This window comes from Neoarius graeffei, chromosome 14, assembly GCF_027579695.1.
Source record: "Neoarius graeffei isolate fNeoGra1 chromosome 14, fNeoGra1.pri, whole genome shotgun sequence".
Taxonomy (NCBI): domain Eukaryota; kingdom Metazoa; phylum Chordata; class Actinopteri; order Siluriformes; family Ariidae; genus Neoarius; species Neoarius graeffei.
Window position 1 is genome coordinate 55247455 of NC_083582.1, and position 27263 is coordinate 55274717.

General features: G+C 42.7%; 1 protein-coding gene across 4 annotated transcripts in view; it reads left to right on the top strand.

The window, feature by feature from the left end:
• ankfn1 (ankyrin repeat and fibronectin type III domain containing 1) overlaps positions 1 to 27263 on the top strand; it is a 161842-nt gene that overhangs the window by 123094 nt on the left and 11485 nt on the right. For 3 of the 4 annotated variants that reach the window (XM_060940063.1, XM_060940066.1, XM_060940065.1), the window contains 10 exons: positions 5444 to 5557; positions 5842 to 5939; positions 9670 to 9760; positions 11067 to 11174; positions 18324 to 18423; positions 18536 to 18668; positions 18986 to 19102; positions 19492 to 19707; positions 19897 to 20063; positions 24219 to 24384. In XM_060940063.1, coding sequence (XP_060796046.1) covers positions 5444 to 5557; positions 5842 to 5939; positions 9670 to 9760; positions 11067 to 11174; positions 18324 to 18423; positions 18536 to 18668; positions 18986 to 19102; positions 19492 to 19707; positions 19897 to 20063; positions 24219 to 24384 — 1310 coding nt within the window. The remainder of the gene's footprint in view (positions 1 to 5443; positions 5558 to 5841; positions 5940 to 9669; positions 9761 to 11066; positions 11175 to 18323; positions 18424 to 18535; positions 18669 to 18985; positions 19103 to 19491; positions 19708 to 19896; positions 20064 to 24218; positions 24385 to 27263) is intronic. The other variant, XM_060940064.1, reaches the window with a different exon arrangement.

Genomic DNA, 27263 nt, shown 5'->3' on the forward strand with positions numbered 1-27263 from the left:
GGTCTAATGTAAACATGGGCTAAATTGACCGTAAATGTGAGTGTGAATGGTTGTTTGTGTCTCTGTGTCAGCCCTGTGATGACCTGGCGACTTGTCCAGGGTGTACCCCGCCTTTCGCCCGTAGTCAGCTGGGATAGGCTCCAGCTTGCCTGCGACCCTGTAGAACAGGATAAAGCGGCTAGAGATAATGAGATGAGATGCTAACTGATCTTGTGGATATTAATTGCCTTTATACCACAGCACCATTGAATTCTCCATACGGATTGGTCAAACAGTGTTGATTCATTTTCTAAAACATCAGCTCGGACAATAGTGTCAGCTTTGAGGCAAATGAGCTTATCCTAATACGTTATCGTTTCTATAGTAACAGCTAATTCACGGGGACTTGTACAGCAGACTATTCATAGTCTATACGGTATAATAAATGTGGCGGCACAGCGGTGCAGTCGTTAGCACTGTTGTCTCACAGCAAGAAGGTTCTGGGTTCGAACCTCACGGTCAACGGAGACCTTTTTGTGTGGAGTTTGCATGTTCTCCCCATGTCTGCGTGGGTTTCCTCCGGGTGCTCTGGTTTCCCCCAAAGACGAGTGGTTAGATTAACTGGCTACTCAAAATTGTCCGTATGTGTCAATGGTCGAGAGGAGAAAACCTCTATAATAATCCAGTAAAAGGCAACAGGAAACCATTACTGTAATTCTTTTCTAGAAACTTTGATGGCTGGAGCTATCAGAGCGTCCACGTCACTGCAGTGGTATTCCACGTAGAGAGAGAGAGAGAGAGAGAGAATAAACATACTAAATGTGTTGATGATATTTAACAAAAAAAGCTGTTCATTTTTAATATGATGAAGCTTTCTGTAAGGATGTTTTTATTTCCAGTGTCGGGACTGTGTCAATCATCTTTCCACCACAGATAAGACTTCAGAATAGAGGACTTTGTGTTTTCGTCTCTTGTTAACATGACCAGCTGCATTTTTGTCATATTAACTTCAAGACAGAGAAAAAAAAGAGAAGCTGGTGAGGGAATGGCGGTTTGTAGCTCATCTCATCTCATTATCTGTAGCCGCTTTATCCTGTTCTACAGGGTCGCAGGCAAGCTGGAGCCTATCCCAGCTGACTACGGGCGAAAGGCGGGGTACACCCTGGACAAGTCGCCAGGTCATCACAGGGCTGACACTGACAACCATTCACACTCACATTCACACCTACGGTCAATTTAGAGTCACCAGTTAACCTAACCTGCATGTCTTTGGACTGTGGGGGAAACCGGAGCACCCGGAGGAAACCCACACGGACACGGGGAGAACATGCAAACTCCACACAGAAAGGCCCTCGCCGGCCACGGGGCTCGAACCCGGACCTTCTTGCTGTGAAGCGACAGCGCTAACCACTACACCACCGTGCCACTGCGGTTTGTAGCTGTTGTAACATATACAGTGGTGCTTAAAAGTTTGTGAACCCTTTAGAATTTTCTATATTTCTGCATAAATATGACCGAAAACATCATCAGATTTTCACACAAGTCCTAAAAGTAGATAAAGAGAACCCAGTTAAACAAATGAGACACAAATATTGTACTTGGTCATTTATTTATTGAGGAAAATGATCCAATATTACATATCTGTGAGTGGCAAAAGTATGTGAACCTCTAGGATTAGCAGTTAATTTGAAGGTGAAATTCGAGTCAGGTGTTTTCAATCAATGGGATGACAATCAGGTGTGAGTGGCCACCCTGTTTTATTTAAAGAACAGGGATCTATCAACGTCTGATCTTCACAACACATGTTTGTGGAAGTGTATCATGGCACGAACAAAGGAGATTTCTGAGGACCTCAGAAAAAGCGTTGTTGATGCTCATCAGGCTGGAAAAGGTTACAAAACCATCTCTAAAGAGTTTGGACTCCACCAATCCACAGTCAGGAAATTCAAGACCATTGTTACTCTCCCCAGGAGTGGTCCACCAACAAAGATCACTCCAAGAGCAAGGTGTGTAATAGTCGGCGAGGTCACAAAGGACCCCAGGGTAACTTCTAAGCAACTGACGGCCTCTCTCACATTGGCTAATGTTAATGTTCATGAGTCCACCATCAGGAGAACACTGAACAACAATGGTGCGCATGGCAGGGTTGCAAGGAGAAAGCCACTGCTCTCCAAAAAGAACATTGTTGCTTGTCTGCAGTTTGCTAAAGATCACGTGGACAAGCCAGAAGGCTATTGGAAAAATGTTTTGTGGATGGATGAGACCAAAATAGAACTTTTTGGTTTAAATGAGAAGCGTTATGTTTGGAGAAAGGAAAACACTGCATTCCAGCATAAAAACCTTATCCCATCTGTGAAACATGGTGGTGGTGGTAGTATCATGGTTTGAGCCTGTTTTGCTGCATCTGGGCCAGGACGGCTTGCCATCATTGATGGAACAATGAATTCTGAATTATACGAGCAAATTCTAAAGGAAAATGTCAAGACATCTGTCCATGAACTAAATCTCAAGAGAAGGTGGATCATGCAGCAAGACAACGACCCTAAGCACACAAGTCGTTCTACCAAAGAATGGTTAAAGAAGAATAAAGCTAATGTTTTGGAATGGCCAAGTCAAAGTCCTGTCCTTAATCCAATCAAAATGTTGTGGAAGGACCTGAAGCGAGCAGTTCATGTGAGGAAACCCACCAACATCCCAGAGTTGAAGCTGTTCTGTACGGAGGAACGGGCTAAAATTCCTCCAAGCCGGTGTGCAGGACTGATCAACAGTTACCGGAAACGTTTAGTTGCAGTTATTGCTGCACAAGGGGGTCACACCAGATACTGAAAGCAAAGGTTCACATACTTTTGCCACTCACAGATATGGATTATTGGATCATTTTCCTCAATAAATAAATGACCAAGTATAATATTTTTGTCTCATTTGTTTAACTGGGTTCTCTTTATCTACTTTTAGGACTTGTGTGAAAATCTGATGATGTTTTAGGTCATATTTATGCAGAAATAGAGAAAATTCTAAAGGGTTCACAAACTTTCAAGCACCACTGTAAGTGATAATTGGAACAAACTTGTTTTGTGGACATTCCACAACATTAAATTATAAATGGTTAACAATTATGACATTTGATCCATCCATCCACCCTTCCACCCATCCGTTATCCGTAGCCGCTTATCCTGTTCTACAGGGTCGCAGGCAAGCTGAAGCCTATCCCAGCTGACTATGGGCGAGAATGACATTTGGTGATTTAATAAATTTAAAAAAAAATTATTAGAATCTGTTATGAGAAAATAATCAAATTTGAAGTGTTAATGGCCACCCATTTCATTCATTGCGCCATCCTATTGTTGATTATTTTCCTCTAACAGCACATTCCATTGTATATAACTGTATCCAGGAGGACTCGCTTCATTTAATGCTATATATTCATTTGGCTTAATCCATGTTTCTGTTAAACACAGTACATTAAACTCCTGATCAGTAATGAGTTCATTAACCATTAGCGCTTTAGATGTAAGAGATCTAATATTTAATAGCCCCACCTTTAGATCAAAGGTGCTGGCAGCAGCTGTACAGTCAGTCTGATCTAATTTTATATTGATTAGGTTACTGGAACAAACTCTCTGAAAATTTCTACCTTTTTGTTGAGCTCGGGGAACAGACACAGTCTCGATGTAGTGGGCCCTGAGTGACGACTCTGTGCAGCTAGCAGACAGTCGGTTTAGCCTGTTCGTCTGCTCCCTGGCCTTGGCTCTGGATTGTCAGAAATTAACTAGGCCTGTTCTGAGACTATGACCTATGCTGCAGGAAATGAGAGCAGCACCTTCCCGAGTGGGATGGATACCGTCCCGCCCTAACAGGCCAGTAGTGCCCTCAAAATTAGCCCAATTATCTATAAAGCCCACACTGTTTTCAGAGCACCACCTGGACAGCCAGCAGTTCAGCGACCATAACCTGCTGTAAGCTACATCGCCACGCCGCATTGGGATGGGGCCAGAGCATACTACAGCATCGGACATCGCCTTCGCTAATTTAAACACCTCTACAAAGTTACTCTTAGTAACCTCAGACTGACGAAGGCGTATATCATTAGCTCCTGCATGGATAACTATCTTTGAGAACCTGTGCTTGCCTAGGACCCTAAGATTACCTGCTATGTCCGGCACCCTGGCTCCCGGTATACACCTGACTAAAGCTGCTGGTGCCCCTAAAGGCTGAGCTAATTTCACGTGCCGTATGATAGAGTCCCCTATAACCAGAGCTCTTTCAGGTTTCTCAGTGGGTGCATCACTAAGGAGAGCAAACCTGTTCGACACGTGACGCGGAGAGGAGTGGTGCTCCCGTGGGCGAGCCTCAGCGGTAGCTTTGGCTCTATGCTTATGCCGCCGAGCCGTCACCCATTCGCCCCGCTGTAAGGGCTCTAATGCCCGAGTTGGGGGATTGCTAACTCCACCTAGGGCGTCCAGACTTTCCCTAACAGAAACTACACTGTTCTCACGCTCACTAACCTGCTCTAAAGCCTGGACACGCGCTTCTAGCACTGTAATCTTCTCCGTCAGAGAGCTAACTAATCTGCACTTATCACAAGTAAAGCTAACAGAGCTATCGCTAGTGACGGAGGAAGAATGACTAAACATCCTGCACTCAGCACACTGAACAGGCTGAAGGTGTGCCATGATGAAAAGATTCACGTACCTTAAATGAAGATCTGTTGATATTAAAACAGATCAGATGGCCTCCGCTTGTGGACTTTACACAGGAGGAGAGAAAAAGAAAGTTTCCGGTCTCGGCGTTCTTCCGAAAAAAGAAAGAGAAAAAACAGGGAAAAAAACGGAAAAAGGAAAGCGAAAGTGAAAAGTAGAAAAATGAAAGCGACAGTATAGTAAAAATGAAGAGGATACTGGAAATTTATTTATAGAAAAAAAGTTAAAAAAGGATTAGTAATTAACGCCGGCACTCGCGGGAAAAAGGACTCGGCGCGAACAACTCAGGAAACAGGAAGTGCGTAAACCAGGAAGAGCTTAGCTTCATGCCAGAAGGTGGATCTGCTATTTGGCCCCACTCCTGTGAAGGACGGGCCCCATGAGGACAGTTGAGGGTTATACCTGTTAAAACTGTTAATATTATAGTCAGGCTGTCTGTTGTTGCCCAAATGAGGATGGGTTCCCTTTTGAGTCTGGTTCCTCTCGAGGTTTCTTCCTCATGTCGTCTGAGGGAGTTTTTCCTTGCCACCGTCGCCACAGGCTTGCTCATTGGGGATAGATTAGGGATAAAATTAGCTCATGTTTTAAGTCGTTCAAATTCTGTAAAGCTGCTTTGCGACAATGTTTATTGTTAAAAGCGCTGTACAAATAAACTTGATTTGATTTGATTTGATTGTGCTTCATTCCTTTCATAAGTTAGAATTGGTCCCTGATAATTATTTTAAATATGTTTCTTATTGGACTTTGATATTTGGCTCTCACAGAGGCTCCAGAGGCTCCGACAGCTGTACGTTTAACTGTGAGCAGCAACACATCTCTCACTGTCACATTTCAGGAGCCAGCCAGCATGAATTCAGCTGTAGTCACCAGATATAAAGGTGAGAATTCCCTTTTCTGCATCTTGAATCTGTAGCAACAACACAACCCGGTTATCAGGGGAGAATAAAAACAAACGAACAAACACCACAATAGATTTTTTTTCTGTATATTGTATATGCATTTTTATACATTTATGCAAAATAACCCATATTACTGTTCAGCACATTGCTCTTTTTCTGTATCTGTTGATGCAAAATTATATTGATCCTTTTTCCCCCCTTTTCTTGTCTCGGGTTAATCTGTTCTTACTTGTTTTCTGTTCTATGATATGGATTCTTGGCAGTGGAGTGGAGCTGTCTGAAGGACTTCTCTTTATTAGCTGGAGAACTGATCCTTGAAAATCTACAGTGTCTTAAATGCACAATAACAGGCCTTACAACGGTAACTGAAATAAGCAAAAAAAAAAAGTTCAAATTAGGACTGAGCGATATGACAATATATCAATATCATGATCAATTATGTCACAGTCCACTTTTCTGAAATATTGTGGATATCATTTTCTTTGGGGCGGCACGGTGGTGTAGTGGTTAGCGCTGTTGCTTCACAGCAAGAAGGTCCGGGTTCGAGCCCCATGGCCGGCGAGGGCCTTTCTGTGCGGAGTTTGCATGTTCTCCCCATGTCCACGTGGGTTTCCTCCGGGTGCTCCGGTTTCCCCCACAGTCCAAAGACATGCAGGTTAGGTTAACTGGTGACTAAATTGACCGTAGGTGTGAATGGTTGTCTGTGTCTATGTGTCAGCCCTGTGATGACCTGGCGACTTGTCCAGGATGTACCCCGCCTTTCGCCCGTAGTCAGCTGGGATAGGCTCCAGCTTGCCTGCGACCCTGTAGAACAGGATAAAGCGGCTAGAGATAATGAGATGAGATCATTTTCTTTTTTTATGCCTCCCCCGGGAAATTGTTCATAAAACTGTATATTGTGTGTCATAGAAATGTTATTGTCATAATGCCCAGTCCTAGTTCCAATACATGTCCTTGTGTACACTGTATCTCTGATTACATTTGCTTGTACTACAGATTTAAGGATGCAACAAAAATATGAGTAAGCTTTGTGAATGCCTTGAACCCTCTTAAACTGACAGCAATATATTATGTAACTTTTTCGGGCTGTTGTCCCTTTCCTTTGTGTGAGTTAGTTTAAAAAAAAAAATGTTTACATACTTCAGCTTTCTAGTTAAAATACTAATATATATTAGGGTGCATCAGTTGCCCCCTAAAAATGAAAAGTTCCTCCGATCATGATGCATTTTTGTTTTTATGTTCCTTTTGGTAAGAAAACACACTGGGTGAAATATTTTGACAAAATTCTAAAGTTTAATGGTGGCACCAGGAGCTCAAAGTTATGGAAAAAGCTGCTATTTTATGACTTTTATGACAAAATTTCGATCACTTTTCATGAAACATTATGGCACCTTATAGAGTATACCAAATATCTTAGATGCACATTTTTAGTACATATTCTAAATATATTATCAAGCACAGTTTGAGTTTTAGCTGTTCATTGAATCATTGTTCAACTACTTTTAAACAATACAAATGTATTATGAATCACATTAATGCTTCTCAATCCCTTGCAAAGGTTCTTAACATGATCTCTGGGTCACAAGAAATCAATAAATGGAGTCCAACATTGTGATTCAAACCTTGCCCGAAAACATAAAATAAGCGTTTTTTGGCAAAAAGTGAACCTCATGGTGCCACCATTAGACTTTTGAATATGGTCAAAAAATTTTACAGTATGTCTTTATTGGTGAAAAGGAACACCCAAACAAAAACGCATCAGATTTTATGAAAGTGAGGGCAACTGATGCACCCTAATATATATATATATATATATATATATATATATATATATATATATATATATATATATACACAAATCATAAATTAATTTACAGACTCTCTTCATCTCAGCCGTCAACTCTCACTCATTAGTTCTCACCCGTTGGTATTGTGTTCTATCCAGTGACACAGCAGCAGCAAACCTGACCCCACAATTTTTAGAGTGTGCAGTTTCATAACTACCATTTCGTATCTTGTGAACATGTTAAATTGAGTGAGCAATCACCTGTCAGTCCACTGAATAAAAAATATTTTTTTTGTGCCCTGTCCAGTTTCAACATACAGCTTTATCTGAATGTGATCTGCTTCAACAGTCTGCATTTTCCCCCCCCAGGCTTAAAAGAAGTGTTTGTGTTTAAAAGTGATACTTTAAACCCTATTGAAAAAACCCTGTCTCGTGTCTGAAAAAGACACATGTACTCAAGAAACATTTGGCAACCTCAGATACATAAACTACACACAGGCCATTTTAATAATTGTAATGTTCCACCCAGAAAGTCAACTTAATCTCCTGCATAAGCCGCCTCTGAGTACTGAGAATGCATTGTCAGTGTAAATGATTATGTATCTTTTGAACGTGCCAGCTCTCAATATGGTCTCAAATGACTAAAATGTGATTAAATTATTCTTATTTTTAGTCGCAAGGCAAGACTAAAACCAAATCCAGATTAGTTGCTACACTGCAAAAAATGATCTCTTGTTGAGAGAAAATATCTTTAATATGGGTGAATTTATCTATTATTTCTTATTAGAAATTTACTGGAACTCAAATATAAGATTATTTAGCTTACTTTGAGACGCTTTTACTAATTTCAAGCCTTAAATTTTCTTATTCTATTGGCAGATAATTTTGCTTCTTTCTAAAATTGAATGCTTAAAATGAGCAAAATTATCTGCCAATAGAATAAGAAAATTTAAGGCTTGAAATTCGTAAAAGCGTCTCAAAGTAAGCTAAATAATCTTATATTTGAGTTCTAGTAAACTTCTAATCAGAAATAATAGATACATTCACCCATATTAAAGATATTTTCTCTCAACAAGAGATCATTTTTTGCAGCGTAAAATTAATGCTGCTGAGCAGAACAACGGTCTAAGGGAGACTGCAAGAGTGTCAGAGCCATTGGTAGATAAGAGTCTATGATTCCGCTCTCCCCTGTCAATAAGAGTCAAGCCTGGACAGCATTAGCTGTCACCCTTCAGGAGTTGTAGCTGTTATGTGATAGAAGAGATCTGGCTAGTGGGTGGGATGTATGTGTGACTCAAAAAAAAAAAAGTCTAAAGTCCTTCCCGCACTGTAAAAAACTGAATTTGAGGAGAAAATTCCTTAATACTAGTGAAATGATCTTGCTGCATGGACAGATAATTTTACCTGACAAGACATCTTGGAACAAGTTGGTTACAATCTAGAACTATTTTTAATCATCTCAGAGTTGGTGTCTTGTATTCTTCTAATAGGAAATGCTCGATCGTTTCAACTATCTCATTATCTCTAGACGCTTTATCCTGTTCTACAGGGTCGCAGGCAAGCTGGAGCCTATCCCAGCTGACTACGGGCGAGAGGCGGGGTACACCCTGGACAAGTCGCCTGGTCATCACAGGGCTGACACATAGACACAGACAACCATTCACACTCACATTCACACCTACGGTCAATTTAGAGTCACCAGTTAACCTAACCTGCATGTCTTTGGACTGTGGGGGGAAACCGGAGCACCCGGAGGAAACCCACGCGGACACGGGGAGAACATGCAAACTCCACACAGAAAGGCCCTCGCCGGCCACGGGGCTCGAACCTGGACCTTCTTGCTGTGAGGCGACAGCGCTAACCACTACACCACCGTGCCGCCGTTTCAACTATATTCAAGATATTCTAACTTGTTAAGATATCATTTTTGCAGTGTAGAAGAATACAAGGCCAACTCTGAGAGTATTAAACCTAGTTCTAGATTGTAACCAACTTGTTCCAAGATGTCTTGTCAGGTAAAATTATCTGTCCATGCAGCAAGATCATTTCACTAGTATTAAGGAATTTTCTCCTCAAATTCAGTTTTCAGTTTTTTGCAGTGTGCACCATGCAATCGGGCGCATGTATGACTAAATTGGGGATAAATTTGGGGGGGATCTGTCCAAATTTGCATCGCAAAGCTTATAAAGAGTAATATAATTAGCAGTTTCTAGAGCCACTTAAAAATCCCAAACGATATATTCTAATGTATTTTTAATGCAGCTGAAGAAAGAACCGTGTGCTTGTGTGTATGTGTGTGTTGCAGGGGAGGCAGTACTATGTTCGTGTATCTGCCTACAACATGAAGGGCTGGGGGCCATCAAAACTCTCTCACCCCCCTTGTGCTGCTCCTTCCAGTAAGTGAACACTTGTTTACTGCCGTGATGTCTGTCTGTGCAGATAGATAGCCGACACAATCACGAAGAACTCCGATATGATGGAGTATGTCAGTTTGAGTGGGACACAGTTTTGGCGTACTTTTGCATTTATAATTAAAAGTAAGGAAAAGAGGAACGTTTGTAGGTGGTTTTTGCTATATATGCTTGAACCTAGAACTGCTGCGATTTTATGACGGTCATGACTTATTTGCTTTACACTGCTGTTGCTATTCATCGTGTTTGGCCTTGAGGTGCTGCTTTAAAAGCAGCACTCAAACCAATATGCAAATTTGCCAGTGCTATTAGATCTGGGTAGCTGTGCATTAGCAGATGACAAACAGTTCATGAGAAAATTCACTGAGTGCTAAGATTTGTCTGTATAAACAATGTTTTGTATCGCTACAGTTTTTTTTATTTATTAAAAACCCAACTGTGAAAACATGATCTCTCGCACTTAATGATTAAAAAAGTGTTTAATGTTGTTTGCATTGCACATACGTGTCGTCATTCGTCTCTTAAAGTACTGTTTCTAAATTGTGGGCTGCAAATCCCGAGGGTCTCGTTGGGTTTTAAACATTACTTGGCAAATCTGATTTGGTGGTCTGATGTTTTATGTTCACATTAATTTGGCATGAGGCGTAAGCCTGCATCAAGTCCAATCAATCTCTCTATTTACAGAACAAATGATAATTGTTCTCGTGTGGACAGAGCGACAGAGTGAAACGTAATATACAGGCAGTTTATTTTGATGTGCATCTGTGCAAATGTCTCGTTTTAGTCCAGCTCAGATGTTTCTACTCATATTTTTAATCCAGTTACTCAAATAATGAGGCATTATGCTAATTTTGTTTTGGATGATCCACTTTTAGCCAGGCTTTAAACAAATTCATGGGCGCTTCTGTGCACGGCTGCCTCATTTGCATTTACTAATTCACAGAGAGCCTTTCATAGTGTTTGCCAACAAGATGCTGTTTCTGTATTTGGTGCAGTTCTTTTGTGTTTTAATGACTGAGTAAGTTGGCATCAGATCAACAGTTTGCCCGCAATTTTGAAAATTGTTAATTTTTTGACGAACAAACATTTTTACACCCAAACTAAAAAGCAAACTATACTAATTTTTAAAAAAATATACAATAAAAGTTCCTGACCTTTTTTTTTTTTTTTTTTACATTTTTGTGGTAGTGTGTATTTTAAACACTGTTTATATGAAAAGGGCAGATGGATTTTCAGGGGCAGAATAACAAAATCTGTGAGGTGTAATATGAACTCTGTGTGTGTGTGTCAGACTGGAAGGAGAGCGATGGTAGAGAGTCCCGGAGGAGAGGGCACATTGAGGCCATGGAAAGACTGCTCCAGCAGGTCCGCGCCACACACCAACACTACAGCTGTGGAGGTACAAACTCACACACACACGCACACTCCCACCACACACTCTACTCGCCTAAAGACTCTCTTACTCATAGTACATGCGCAGAGCTCTTTCTGTCTCTTTCTCACTCACTGACTCAAACAATCCCTCCACATTGTGTGTGCTCTGGTGCATGAACACATTTTGTTTGTCATAATTGCTGGTATTAATGATTTAATAGTTTTAGGTTTCTGTCTGAGGTCTGAGCTAAGAGCTCTGTTTGTGTGGTCTTAGTGTGTGCTTTAGTATCACATGCAGTTTTATGAAGTAATGATTTCTTTTTTTTAATTTGCTTATATTGTGTTAGAGTTCTCTTTAAGTGTATGAGATCAAACTAAAAACCTTCATCTCATCTCATTATCTCTAGCTGCTTTATCCTGTTCTACAGGGTCGCAGGCAAGCCGGAGCCTATCCCAGCTGACTACGGGCGAAAGGCGGGGTACACCCTGGACAAGTCGCCAGGTCATCACAGGGCTGACACATAGACACAGACAACCATTCACACTCACATTCACACCTACGCTCAATTTAGAGTCACCAGTTAACCTAACCTGCATGTCTTTGGACTGTGGGGGAAACCGGAGCACCCGGAGGAAACCCACGCGGACATGGGGAGAACATGCAAACTCCGCACAGAAAGGCCCTCGCCGGTCACGGGGCTCAAACCCAGGACCTTCTTGCTGTGAGGTGACAGCGCTAACCACTACACCACCGTGCCGCCCCACCAAAAACCTTGTTTACTAAAATATGTTCATCAAGCCATTTTGAAGGTTGCTCATACAAGGATTTCTTGATGCTTATCAAATAGTTATACAGTGGTGCTTGAAAGTTTGTGAACCCTTTAGAATTTTCTATATTTCCGCATAAATATGACCTAAAACATCATCAGATTTTCACACAAGTCCTAAAAGTAGATAAAGAGAACCCAGTTAAACAAGTGAGACAAAACTATTATACTTGGTCATTTATTTATTGAGGAAAATGACCCAATATTACATATCTGTGAGTGGCAAAAGTATGTGAACGTTTGCTTTCAGTATCTGGTGTGACCCCCTTGTGCAGCAATAACTGCAACTAAACATTTCCGGTAACTGTTGATCAGTCCTGCACACCGGCTTGGAGGAATTTTAGCCCATTCCTCCGTACAGAACAGCTTCAACTCTGGGATGTTGGTGGGTTTCCTCATATGAACTGCTCGCTTCAGGTCCTTCCACAACATTTCAATTGGATTAAGGTCAGGACTTTGATTTGGACATTCCAAAACATTAACTTTATTCTTCTTTAACCATTCTTTGGTAGAACAACTTGTGTGCTTAGGGTCGTTGTCTTGCTGCATGATCCACCTTCTCTTGAGATTCAGTTCATGGACAGATGTCCTGACATTTTCCTTTAGAATTCGCTGGTATAATTCAGAATTCATTGTTCCATCAATGATGGCAAGCCGTCCTGGCCCAGATGCAGCAAAACGGGCCCAAACCATGATACTACCACCACCATGTTTCACAGATGGGATAAGGTTCTTATGCTGGAATGCAGTGTTTTCCTTTCTCCAAACATAACGCTTCTCATTTAAACCAAAAAGTTCTATTTTGGTCTCATCCATCCACAAAACCTTTTTCCAATAGCCTTCTGGCTTGTCCATGTGATCTTTAGCAAACTGCAGACAATCAGCAATGTTCTTTTTGCAGAGCAGTGGCTTTCTCCTTGCAACCCTGCCATGCACACCATTGTTGTTCAGTGTTCTCCTGATGGTGGACTCATGAACATTAACATTAGCCAATGTGACAGAGGCCTTCAGTTGCTTAGAAGTTACCATGGGGTCCTTTGTGACCTCGCCAACTATTACACGCCTTGCTCTTGGAGTGATCTTTGTTGGTGGACCACTCCTGGGGAGGGTAACAATGGTCTTGAATTTCCTCCATTTGTACACAATCTGTCTGACTGTGGATTGGTGGAGTCCAAACTCTTTAGAGATGGTTTTGTAACCTTTTCCAGCCTGATGAGCATCAACAACGCTTTTTCTGAGGTCCTCAGAAATGTCCTTTGTTCGTGCCATGACACTTCCACAAACATGTGTTGTGAAGATCAGACTTTGATAGATCCCTGTTCTTTAAATAAAACAGGGTGCCCACTCACACCTGATTGTCGTCCCATTGATTGAAAACACCTGACTCTAATTTCACTTTCAAATTAACTGCTAATCCTAGAGGTTCACATACTTTTGCCACTCACAGATATGTAATATCAGATCATTTTCCTCAATAAATAAATGACCAAGTATAATATTTTTGTCTCAGTAGTTTAACTGGCTTCTCTTTATCTACTTTTTTAGAATTATGTTTTAGGTCATATTTATGCAGAAATATAGACAATTCTAAAGGGTTCACAAACTTTCAAGCACCACTGTATATCTGAGTTTCAGTCAACCTTAAAATCTGGTTAACCCGGTAAATTCTCAGCTTATTACAGATTATGTTTTCACCTCTGTTTGTTTGTTTGTCTATCTGTTCCCAACGTAACTCAAAAAGTAATGAACAGGTTTTGATGAAATTTTGAGGAAAGGTGGGCCATGGGCTAAGAAACAATTGATTGATTAGATTTTGGTGCAAATCTGAATATGTGGCTTGGCCACATATACCCACAGTCGCTGCATGCCCCAGTACATAATTCTTTTCGGCCTTCTTTTCCTACAAGTTATGACACGGAAAAATCCCAAAGCTGGTGGTTCCTGTGTTCAGAGTCATGTATTTCGTAAACTGCTAGCTTCACAGCCAGTCTACCAACCTTATTTTGATCATGAATCAATAAGGATTACTCGGCCCAACACGTTATTCAATTCAAGTCAATAATATTGATCCAAACGGTTGGGTTTTTTTTCAACTAAGAACAAAACTTCCAGTCTACTCCGCCGGTGCTGCCATTTTGGAAATCACAGGATGCACTGCTGCACACTGATTGGTTGAGAGGTGAGTGACATTGGATTCGTCTGTGAGAAACCACGCAACCATGTTTTAAATGTGAACTGTCAAAATGAGTAGCAAAAACGGGACTAAAGGTTCACAACACACCGTATCATGGTATGGAAGGCTTGGAAATTAAACAAGTAGTTCACAAAGTCTATAGGTAAAACAGCACGGCGCGTAAGGTTCACAAACACTGTTTTGAGCTTTGGCCAATCAGCGTGCAGGAATGCAATCATATGATTTTCAATCATGGCTGCGCTGGCGGAGTAGACAAACTTTTCGGCTCGATTCAGAAAATCGGCAGCGGGGGACACTAGTATTGGTTTGAAGTTGCCAAAATGTTGATTCGGGAAACCTTTATTGTTTTGTGATCAAATGGAGGCCAACAGATTGTATATGGAGTGGACTGTTCATGAATTACAGCTTTGGGGATTTTTCCTTGTCATAACTTGTAGGAAAAGAAGACTGAGGAGGATTGTGCATTGGGGCGTGTAGCGACTGTGCATATATTTTTATCCCAAGTAGCCTTCTAGTATTCAGTTATTTATTTATCATAATATTCAGTTACTGTGAAAGTGATAAGAAAAGGAGTATGGTTTATCACAATACGAATGAATGCAAGTCTAGACGCACTGATTTGTTGATCCCAAGAATTTGTAAGTTAATAATGTCACAAAATATGACTTACAGTATTTCAAAACATCAGCACATAAGTAAATGCCAAGCACAGATGTACATATGTTAGGTGAAATGCATCCAAAGTGACTCATGTAGGTAGCTTTGACATTCTGAAATTTCACTATTGAGACCTTAACCGCGAGTTGGCCTAGTGGTTAGCGTGTCCACCTCTGGACTGGGAGATTGCGAGTTCTACTTACGGTCGGGTCGTACCAAAGACCATCATAAAAATGGTACCTTCTACCATCTGGCAAGGCATGCTGCAATACAGATGTGAGTGGGGAAGTCAAACTCTGGCAGTTACCAGAGGACTAGTCCCCCGCTGTAACCCTAGCTGTATAGGCGAGAGGCTGAGGGCTATGGAAATGGAGATCGGCGCCGCAGCAAATGCGCCTTAAAGAGTTGGCTAGTACTGAGACCGGAGACTGCCTGGGAAGACCAGATTCTGGCATGAGAGGGACTTTGACTTGACTTGATCGAGACCTTGATTCGAGACAAACTAGTGCTGGATTGCATTGTTTCATAAGTTAGTCCTTTTGTATGTTGTATTCTAAAGATGATTACATAAGACTCTATAATTTCCAAAGATGAATATTTTGTTGAAGCCAGTGTTTTGCATTCACGAGAAAATATACCAGTGCTGGCTGCAGTTTGCCTTACAATGCCTGCTCTCCCACGCTGTTCCAGAAAATCGTGGTTGCACAGACACATGTCCTTGCTGTTGTGTTTTGATTGTACTGCAGCTATAAGAGGAGTGCCATTTGTTTGAAGAGCTCAGATGGTAAATGCAGAAATGACCTCATGCTTCAGTGTTTTTCACCCAGCTTTTTTGTTCCTCAGCCCTTCCTTTCTTCTTTTTTATTGTGTTTTTCATCTCTTCTTTATAAGCCTCATAAGACTCTCACTCTTTTTTTCAGAGTTCTCTCTGCTCAGTACACGAGGACCGCTTTCTGTCGCTTCATCTTTGTCTCGTTTCTCTTTAAGCCTCACTTCTTTCGCTAGATTAACTTGGTATTAAAGTGGAAAAATGAAGCGTGCTAAAAATGTTTTCACTCTGCGCTTTAGGCATCCAAAGCAGTGTGAATGTGCTCTCTCAGCCTCGAGTGGACCTGCCGGGAGAGACAGGAGCAGAGTTCAGGAGATTGTGTACATAAATAATCTTTTAATACAGTTATCCATTTTGGACTGCACAGGTTTTTGTGGCTGAGCTTGCATACTGTAGCTTTGTAAATCAGAGTGCAAACACCTTTCCAGATTAGGGAGGCTGGATGTTGTCTATACGTGAGAAGCGCAGTGCCAACTTTGGCCTGTCGCCCACTCCCTAATCCAGAAGTCGGTGAGAGGGGCATAGAGGAGTGTTGTTCACTGTGCTGACAGTAGCTCAGAGCTCACAAACACCAACTTCATTAGGCAGCTATGCGGGCCGCCACTGGCGGGGGAAGAGTGAGAAGAAAAAAAAAAAAGTCTGCATCACTCATCTGTCTATGAGTCAACACATGAGTCAATGATGTCAGGGGGGATGGCTGCCAGAGTCTCAAACAACATTATACTGGATAATTGATTCTCGAAGAAAACGTCTATTTGAGAGTTGTTTATGGTAAGTGTTTTTCCCCCATCACAATTCGTGAGGTTTAAGGATTTGCACTGAAATGTAGACAAACAGAAAATCGACTCCCACTACGTCTGACAGAAAACCCCCTCTTACGTTCACGCTTCAAGTAGAATTAAGCTTTTAGAGCTGTCTGAATTTGAGTGCTCGAGACACAGTACTCTCTCACGTCTGTTTGTCTCACTGAGTGTGCGTGCGTATGTGTGTGTGTGTGTGTGTGTGTGTGTGTGTGTGTGTGTCCTGTGCTCGCAAGCACACATGCTGGAAGACGTTGCTGTACTTACTCAGTTTATTTTTGGAGAGATGGTGTTTGAAAATAAATCTACAAAATTAATCAGCGCTGGTACAATGCCACCACTATAAAAACCACGGCAAAAAATGTTGCTCATTTAAGGGGAGGTTATCTTAATTTATGATGTGTACATGTGGAGCTGAGAGGGTGCTCACAGAACGAGGGGTGTGTGTGCTACACACAGCGCTCTGTGTTCCACATGAGACACAGTGACACCCACACACGCACACACACACATGCCTCCTCAGCTATAAGCTGCTGCTGCTGCGAGCGAGCGCCTGGAAAGTCTTGCAGTGGCCATTATGGATGAGCTTGTGAGCTTCCCATATGTTTAAAAAGCCTGTTCTGACCTTTACTAAATGACTTTGAAAATGGAGAAATGCTACCAGCAGTACTCCACTCAGCTCACACACGTTCCCACTCACCTCTTTTCATGGTAGGTAGAGCAGACAGATGGATTGCCAAGTCATTAATCAAACCTGATCCATTTTTTTTTTTATTTTCATAAATGAAAATGCATTTCTATGTTTATTTGGGGTGACAGTTTGGCGGCACAGGAGGCCAGTGCACTCATGTCGTATAATCCAGTTGTCAAAGTCAGTTAACCTCCAGAGCGAGAAATACAAATTCAGAGACCGAATTATCAGCACGTTCAGCGGCAGCAGCAGTAGCCATGCTTACTACCTTATGAGCTTCCCTTTCATTAATTTACTACAGCTTTCTCATGTGCTGGACATAAAGCCTGTAGTGTCACATATGGATAAATTCCATACCGTAGCAGTCTCAGGATGGTATATGTTCTGCTCTTACATCTAAAGCAAATAAATCGAGCTGTTAAAATAAATGTCAGTTGTCCAGTTTCCTTGTTTGAATTAATTATGACACCAAGTTCATAGACGTAATGAAGCCTTTTTGGGGCTTGTATTCCATACAAGTCCATATGCTGGCTCATAGCGATGTGTAAATGGAAAGTTTCCCCTTGTCCTCCCCCTCCGATGGAGACAGCAAGACTAGAGCTAGCGTGATTAGTCTTGCGGTGACTGGGTCTTACTGATGGTCACTTGCATGCTGTAAACAGCTTCTCAGCCTCCAGAATTGTTCAGTCTGCCGTACTGTTTACACGGGGGGCAATTATGTGACGCTTAATTTCATGAAAACAGGGTCGTCTGAAGATAGGCATCACTGAAAGGACCACTGATAGGACTGCATTTGAAGCAGGAGATACGCAGCTCGAAAGTTGTAGATAATACTTCATTCTGTGGCATGTCCCTCCTGACCTGCTCGATTTAGCAGCCCTGAGGCACACACACACACGATGCACCTCTGTTTCACCCATTTCTGTTTCACGAAAAACACACGCACACCTCGTGCTGTCTTAGTCGGCCTCCAGACATGTTTGCTTTTGTCTTTCGTAACAGCAGCACGCAAAATGTACAAAAGCAGCTTCATAAGATACTCAGCCTTCTTACATATCGTGCTCCTGTTTATTGTTCAGTTCAACGTTTTTGCTTTCAAAAGGTCTCGCGTTTCTGATTCAGTCTGTTCCTGGTTCGAGTGTACGAGCAGTGACCTTACTTACCTTTTCCTCTCAGACACGTCAAAGCTGCAGAACCCCAGTCGCAAGCAGTCCGTCTCTAAAAGCCTGAAACATCTTTTTCATTCCTCCACAAAATTTGTCAAAACTCTGAAAAGGTCAGTATACTTTATGTGCTTAAATCAGCACTTATGGTGAGATGTGTTACTGCCTTCTGTCATTCTGGGTAATCCCTCATGCACCGACTGTGCGCTCTCGCTCGGGCTCTAGGGGGATCTACATAGCCGCAGTGTTTTATCATAAGGACAGTCTACTGGTGACTAATGAGGATCAGATACCCATCGTGGAGGTGGAGGACTCCTACAGCAATTCCCTCATGCAGGACTTTCTGTGGTTTACCAAGGTATGACAAACACTCCAGCTGACCGCTATGCCCTGGTAATGGAAGGAGCAGAATGACTCGAGTTAAGTAATGGCACATTTGTTGGTATTTTTATAAGCATGGATTATTTCACAATGATAGACATGTCAAAATATTCCGCAAAGGTTTATTCTATTTTTAAACGATCATATTAAAGTAAATTAATGTGTGTTATTCCATTCTGCTCACTGATTTATCATGATTATACGTTTCCTCCACTAAATCTGTCATAGCAAAACTAAGTTCTATTGGTAGCGCATTCAATTTTCCAATGATAGTACTGTGCATATGCTTTACAGCTTTCGTGTATGTGGGAAGATGTCCGATGGCTCCGGCAGAGCATGGCTATTTCCGCCTCGTCCTCTTCCACACTGCAGTCCAGGCAGAAGATGCTGGCTGCCACCGGCCAGCTACAGGTCTGCCAGCCCTCAATTAGCCTCTCTAACATCTAATTAGCCTAATGAAATTCTACGCTCACAACACAGTAATTGAATTGAGTTTGAAGAGCCACAGTGAGAAATTTTGAACTTTTTTTTTTTTGCTTGGTGTACATGTGTAGATGGCTGTGCCGTTTGCGTGTACATGCTGTGTGAAATGAGGCAATTATAGCTGCTGCTCTCTACCAGTTTGTGCTATTTATTCCAAAGCCACTCATGATTAAGAGCTGACTCTTACTGCACTCTTATACTCACTTTGTTAACACTGCAGACCCACGGAGCACATGAGAGCACTGTTAAGCCAGTATTGTAATATTCGAGAGTACAAGCTTTCATAATCACAGCTGTGCATCTTTTCGTCCACACAGAACCTTTTGGGCACGCACAACCTGGGCCGTGTCCACTACGAGCCGATTAAAGACCGCCATGGCAATGTACTGTTAGTGACCGTCAGGGAGATGGACAGCTCTTATTCCTTCTTCAACGGAAAGTGGATGCAGGTGTCCAAACTTCAGAGCCAGAGAAAGTCTCTGTCCACCCCTGAAGAGCCCTACGCCCTGGATATTCTGCTCATCACCATACAGGTACCACTTGACTCTGTTTAATAACTGTTGGATTAAATGGGGTTAGATGAAATTCCTGCTGTAGCAATATTGTTTTTCGAAGAAAACTTTGTTTTTGCACCCCTCTAATTTGAAGCTTGAGCATGGCTAGAGTTGATTACTCTAAACTTTTATTAATGCTGGACACGGATATGGACAATGTGTAAACAGGATATCTTGGCGTATCAGCGGCGAAGTCAGCACCATCTGTCTCCAGGCCTGTACCTGGGCTACTTAAAGCTCAGCAGCTCTGTGGATCAGATCAAAGTGCTGGTGCCACAGCGAACACCCAGCATGCTCTGCCACTCCAGGATACGGGACAACTGGAATGTCTCCAGGTTAGCTCCGTATTTCATCCATACTTCACACTCAAACCTGTTTATTTCTCATAAATATAATTTATTCAGGGCGGCATGGTGGTGTAGTGGTTAGCGCTGTCGCCTCACAGCAAGAAGTTCCGGGTTCAAGCCCCGTGGCCGGCGAGGGCCTTTCTGTGTGGAGTTTGCATGTTCTCCCCGTGTCCGCGTGGGTTTCCTCCGGGTGCTCCGGTTTCCCCCACAGTCCAAAGACATGCAGGTTAGGTTAACTGGTGACTCTAAATTGACCGTAGGTGTGAATGTGAGTGTGAATGGTTGTCTGTGTCTATGTGTCAGCCCTGTGATGACCTGGCGACTTGTCCAGGGTGTACCCCACCTTTCGCCCGTAGTCAGCTGGGATAGGCTCCAGCTTGCCTGCGACCCTGTAGAAGGATAAAGCGGCTAGAGATGATGAGATGAGATAATTTATTCATTTTTTATCTTGATTACATTGATCTCTTTTGTGATTGCATTGAAGCCTAGTGCACACTACGTGACTGTCGTCACCACTTTCCCAGTCGTTGAATAATTTGGGGCGTACCCCCCACAGCTAGCTGACCACTTGCTGCTCCGTTCCTGCAGAGACCACTCATGTAGTGTGAACAGTTCAGCAACATGGTTTTCTCAGTCTGCAAGTGTTCACCACTTGCTCCAAATTTTTCAAGTATGTTTAATTTTCTCAGCAATGAATCACATCATGTAAGCCCCTCTGGGATTAGTAGCAAGAACAGAGCTGAGAAACAAGACTGTCCAAAAAGAAATCAGATTCGTCTGCTGAAATGCAAAGCTGATCCCAGAGTCTAGTTTATCATCCATCTATTTGTGTGGGACGGCAAGGCAAAATGTAAGCACAGGAATAATGCCTTCTGTCAGAAATGATTTAGTATGTAACACTCAAACGGTTGTGGAGAACAGCAAAAATAAAATCAAACACGACCTGATTCCTGGTGAAGCACAGAATAAAAATAGCTACTTTTTTTTGTCGTATACCTCCAGTTCTTTTTGGAGAACAGACATTCCTTTCTGCCTGCTTCTCCTCAACCAATATTTCGTCCATATTTTTCTCCTATTTCGCCTCTTTTTTCTTGTTTCCGTACAAAATACTGACAATCACATTATACACAGTTCTTGCAGTTATTTTTCTGAGAAAGTGGGATTTGAGAATTCAGTGCGCTCGTCTGCAGTCAAAGATTGTCTACTGTGTGACCTTTTTATGCGAGTAATCACGTTACGTAGTGTGAACAGGTCAGCGATTCTAACATATTGAAACTTGTGAAGTATGCACCTGGCTTTAATGCACTTCAGAAAAAAAATCAATATTGAAATGAAATGGGGCGGCACGGTGGTGTAGTGGTTAGCGCTGTCGTCTCACAGCAAGAAGGTCCTGGGTTTAAGCCCACTGGCCAGCGAGGGCCTTTCTGTGCGGAGTTTGCATGTTCTCCCCGTGTCTGCGTAGGTTTCGTCCGGGTGCTCCGGTTTCCCTCACAGTCCAAAGACATGCAGGTTAGGCTAATTGGTGGCTCTAAATTGACCGTAGGTGTGAATGTGAGTGTGAATGGTTGTTTGTCTCTGTGTCAGCCCTGCGATAACCTGGCGACTTGTCCAGGGTGTACCCCGCCTCTCGCCCATAGTCAGCTGGGATAGGCTCCAGCTTGCCTGCGACCCTGTAGAACAGGATAAGCGGCTACAGATAATGGATGTATGGATGGATGAAATGAAATGACATTGATGATAACATTCGGTATTATAATCATGAACAATATTAAGACCGTATTTCCATATTTTCTGCCTTTTGCTGAGGTCCATCACTCACTCACTCACTCACTATCCGGTTTAACGTCACATTTTCCACTTCCTAGCGGGTCTGACGTTGCATGGTGACGTAACGCCCTCTTCCATACTTGTCGCTCCTTAGTCTCAACAGCTCTGAGACCTGACACTTATGGCCCTTTTCCACTACCCTTTTTCAGCTCACTTCAGCCCGACACGGCTCGCGTTTCGACTATCTCAGAGCGGCGCGACTCAGCTCGCTTCAGCCCTACTCAGCACCCAAAACTCACACGGTTTTGGAGTAGGGCTGAAGCGAGCCAAACCGAGCCGAGTGGGGCTAGGGGCGTGAGGAGACACTCCCCTGTGCACTGATTGGTGAGGAGGAGTGTCCTCACATGCCCACACATGCCCCGCGAGCACGCTGGGATCTGTAAACTCCGTAAACCCGGAAGAAGAAGAATTACAAATTACGAGAATTTCTGAAGCCTTATGCGCCGGCGTTGTCGGTGACAACAAGCCACAGCACCAAGACCAGCAACACTAACGACTCCATGTTTATTGTTTACTCTCCGGGTCGTGAGACTACCGCTTAAAAGGTCACTGATGTCACTGTTTGCGCCGCCTAACGACATCACGTGACGTCCACCCACTTTCGCTAACTCCACCCACTTCCAGCCAGCACGGTTCAGCGCGGTTGTAGTCGAAATGCAACTCCAACAGCCCCGCTCAGCTCGACTCAGCACGGCACGGCTCAGCCCAACTCAGCCGCGTTGGTAGTGGAAAAGCGGCATTTGAGATCCTTTGTCACACGCTCACCCCAGGTCTTACGGGGTCTACCCCTCTTCTTATTTCCTCTAACTTGGAAATCCAAAATCTGTCCCGTCCACCCATTGCTTCTCTGTACGTGGCCGCACCACATTAAGCACCTCAGCCGGAGAGCCAGGTCTTGAAGCTTAAGTGTCTCCCGTAAGGCAGAGGTACTCACTCTGTCCTCGGGCTTAATGTGGCACAGCCACCTCGGCATACAATGTTCATTGCGCTCCAGCCTTTTCAGGTCACTGGACTTCAGGGGCCAGCACTCACTGGCATAGATCATGGCACTCCTCACGCAGGTATTATATATCTTGCCACGAGTGGCAAGTGAGATGCTCTTGCTTGCCAGGATTGGCAGTAACTAATAAAAAATCTATATAACCATTTACTTTTGGAATCAGCAGACAGAATACAAATTCAGGGAGTTTATGATCAGATTAATAAATGACCCTCTGATGTATTAAGTGTAATATTCTTGCACACCCAAAAGAGATATGTGTATGTCTGATGAATAAGTCCAGCTGTACACGATGTATAACGCAGGACTGGACAAACAGATTCCTCATTGGTACGTTGCATAAACGAGGAGTGCGTGTGCCTGTAAAGATGAAATATTGAAATATGTTAAAGCGCTGGCTTGTCATAGAATGCTCCCCCTCACCGCAGGAGCACATACTTTCTTGACGTGGTCATTTTTTATGAGCAAAACAAAACTCCTGTTTGTTTTTGTTCGGTAAAGGAGCTATTTATTTATTTTCATCTCAGGTCATGTTGTTGACCCCAGTAGGTAGGTCCAGACAGGGAGAGCATTATCCTGCCGCTCAGTGTGGTAGTAAAACTAAATTTACTATGGGGCCGGAGCGTGGAAGCTAGCAGGAGGCTCACACAGGATGATGCCCACTCACGGCTCGAGGAAAATCTCTGGAGCAAAGAAATTCTCTTTTTTCCACCATCTTAGCCCCCAGACACTTATTTATCATTATGAGCTACACCAAAACACTCCTTATTACACCATCTGTGGCTTATCAGCCTCTGGCTGTGCTGATGAGACACAAACTTTAGACAAGAACAGAAGCAGTAGCAGGGTTTTTTTTCCTCAAATGTCAGACATTCCCACCTCTTTGATGCCAAGTGGTAGTATTCTCACTGTTAAATGCCTTGCATGTTAGAGATTATAAGAATGAGCTGTCTGTTACCCTCCAGGCATCCACATGTTCTCACACAGCCTTTCTTTAAATTCTGTAAAGCATCCTGCTCGGTGTGAGGGTGGCATAGATGGAACTTTCCCACATTTTGGCTAAGAACGTTCAGACTGAAAATAATGGGGTGTCTGGTGGTTGGTGGCATTTTACTTACTCTCCGAGCTTTCGCTCTGCATATCAGGAGCTGGTGTGGCTCCTTAACTGCTCACTTTCTTCTGGAAACTCCGCCGTCATATAATGGGAGTGCGGAGTGGCACAGGGTATAGTGGGCACCTCAGCAGAGACGTATGTGTCAATAGCGTTTTTCCATGTGTGTATGTGTCTTTACTGAGTGCCATATCTTCCCACCCAGAGATGAGTGGGAATGGCTGAATACTCTGTCTGGCCCTGAGGATGTGGAAAGTGCAGGTCAGGCAGGAGACTGCAACGCTCCCTTGCTCTTCTGCGAGCTCCAGACAGCCATTAAGAATCTGCTCCGCCAGATCAATCTACCTCTGCACCAGGTACGAAACAAAAAGGTGACCTTCAAAAGATCAATATACACCACAGGAGCACATATAATAATTTAATCGTGATGAAGTTTAAATAACTTTGTGAATGGTTATGACTCTGGTGAATGCAGTGTGAGTTACACAATGAATGACTGAAGGCACTCATCAACTGCAACATGACAAATTTATTTCTTTGTTGGTCCCCTAATGAACTACAAAGGTGCCAACATCCATGGTTTAATGGTGGTATTTGCAATTTCTGACCTCTTGGTGATCAAGGACACGCATGTAAACTACACAACTCAGCTGAAATAGCAGTCTGTAAACCCAACGCTAAAGCCAATTTACTGAAATGAAAAGTAGAATTCACTAGTTGTGGTTGGTTTCAATTCATTCATAGGTGAACTGTGACCTGTCAGTTCACCGGCCTCAGTCGTTTGAGCTACACAGAAAAAAGAAGACGTGACTGTAGTCTCTTTGGTTGTTAAAAAAATGAGGAGCTTACTATTATTAAGTAGTGCTCAAACCAGCTTATGTCTCAGTGTTTTCTTATTGTTGCTTGGAGCACATCTTTAAAAAAAAAAATTCCCATCCAACAACATACTCTTGGATATATTTATTTATTTAATTTATTTTTTGTAAAAGTCAGTTTTTCCACTCTGCCTGCTCGGATTTTCTTCCTAGCAATGTTGGCGCTTCCGGACCGATGAGTAATTTGATGAGTAATTGGGAGACACCATGTATAAAAAGGCTCCAATTTCCACACCATTCACCAATTATATATTGCATATTAAACAGAACTTGTGGGTGGCACGGTGGTGTAGTGGTTAGCACTGTCGCCTCACGGCAAGAAGATTCTGGCTTCGAGTCCAGCAGCTGACAGAGGCCTTTCTGTGTGGAGTTTGCATGTTCTCCCCGTGTCTGTGTGGGTTTCCTCTGGGTGCTCCGGTTTCCCCCACAGTCCAAAGGCATGCAGTTAGGTTAACATGGGGCGGCCTTAGCCTGAAGTGCCCTTGAGCAAGGTACCTAACCCCTAACTGCTCCCTGGGCGCTGTAGCATAGTTGCCCACTGCGCTGGGTATGTGTGTGTGCTCATTGCTCTCACTTGTTGTGTGTACATGCATGTGTTCACTGCTTCGGATGGGTTACGTGCAGAGGATGGATTTCACAGTGCTCGAGTGTGCATGTAACAAATAAAGGCTATTGTTCTAAAGTAAGAAGTTGTAAGGTATTGTGTTTTTTATATATATATATACACTACCGTTCAAAAGTTTGGGGTCACCCAGACAATTTTGTGTTTTCCATGAAAAGTCACACTTTTATTTCCCACCATAAGTTGTAAAATGAATAGAAAATCTAGTCAAGCCATTTTTCTGGCCATTTTGAGCATTTAATCGACCCCACAAATGTGATGCTCCAGAAACTCAATCTGCTCAAAGGAAGGTCAGTTTTATAGCTTCTCTAAAGAGCTCAACTGTTTTCAGCTGTGCTAACATGATTGTACAAGGGTTTTCTAATCATCCATTAGCCTTCTGAGGCAATGAGCAAATACATTGTACCATTAGAACACTGGAGTGAGAGTTGCTGGAAATGGGCCTCTATACACCTATGGAGATATTGCACCAAAAACCAGACATTTGCAGCTAGAATAGTCATTTAGCACATTAGCAATGTATAGAGTGGATTTCTGATTAGTTTAAAGTGATCTTCATTGAAAAGAACAGTGCTTTTCTTTCAAAAATAAGGACATTTCAAAGTGACCCCAAACTTTTGAACGGTAGTGTATATGCAGGGTTAGTCAAAATTACGTTAACACTAATGGATTATTTTTCTCCTGAATGTGTGGTGCGCCGTGACCGCTGCTGGCGTAATTGGGTCCTACTTTTTTGACACCCCGACAGTGACGTCAGACGTCTACTTACAGATGGTGCAGCAGTACGGCATTGATGAACTTCCACTACAGATACGATTGGCAGGGTATTTCCAACAGGATGGCGCACCACTGCATTTTGGCCGTACTGTTCGTGCTTTTCTCGACCACACGTTTCCAGGTCAATGGATAGGTCGTGGTGCACCATTGCCGTGGCCTCCACACTCCCCTGATTTGACGGCCTATGATTTCTGGTGATGGGGTATGGTGAAGGAGCACGTGTATAACAGGAAAGTTCGTGATATCAATGACCTCAAGGACACAGAATAAAGACTGTGGTATCATCTATTCCCCGCGAAATGTGTGTCCGGGCGTTAAATGATACCATTGCTCGCTGGTTTTCGTGTGTTGAACACGATGGCGAACAGGTTGAGACCGTCCTGTAAATCATCTTGCACATACGATGTACTGTATGTTTTGCGAATAAATGGTTTCTACCATTTAAGTGTTAACATCATTTTGACTAACCATATGTATGCACGTACATACATGGGGCTGCAAAAGTAGGTATACAGTAAGGATTATTCCAGTATTACTAGTATTATAGTGGTACTAGGTTTCATTTAATACTAATGTTTTGTGCAAACGTTTTATTTTTCATTACTGTATACCTATTTTTGCAGCCCGTGTGTGTGTATACACATATATACAGTACCTTATAGCTTCTTACCTTCTAACTTCTGCTTAATACTTCAGAATTTTTAATCTAAACTCTATCTACCACATTTGTAGCATGTGTGCAGTTACCACTGAAAAGAATTTCTGTGCGTCCCTGTACTGAGAAGAGAACATAAAATCTGTTTACTTCGTGCAGTCCTATAATGGAAGCCTACTGGTATGCGTCCATGTCCAATTTCACCAACCTGCATGCTGTTTACGCCACTGGAGAGCTCACTGTATGGCACGTGCAGTGTGGAAAAATCTGGCACTTGTACAGCAGCAGCAAAGGGTTAGAAAGGCTCAACGTTATGCAAAT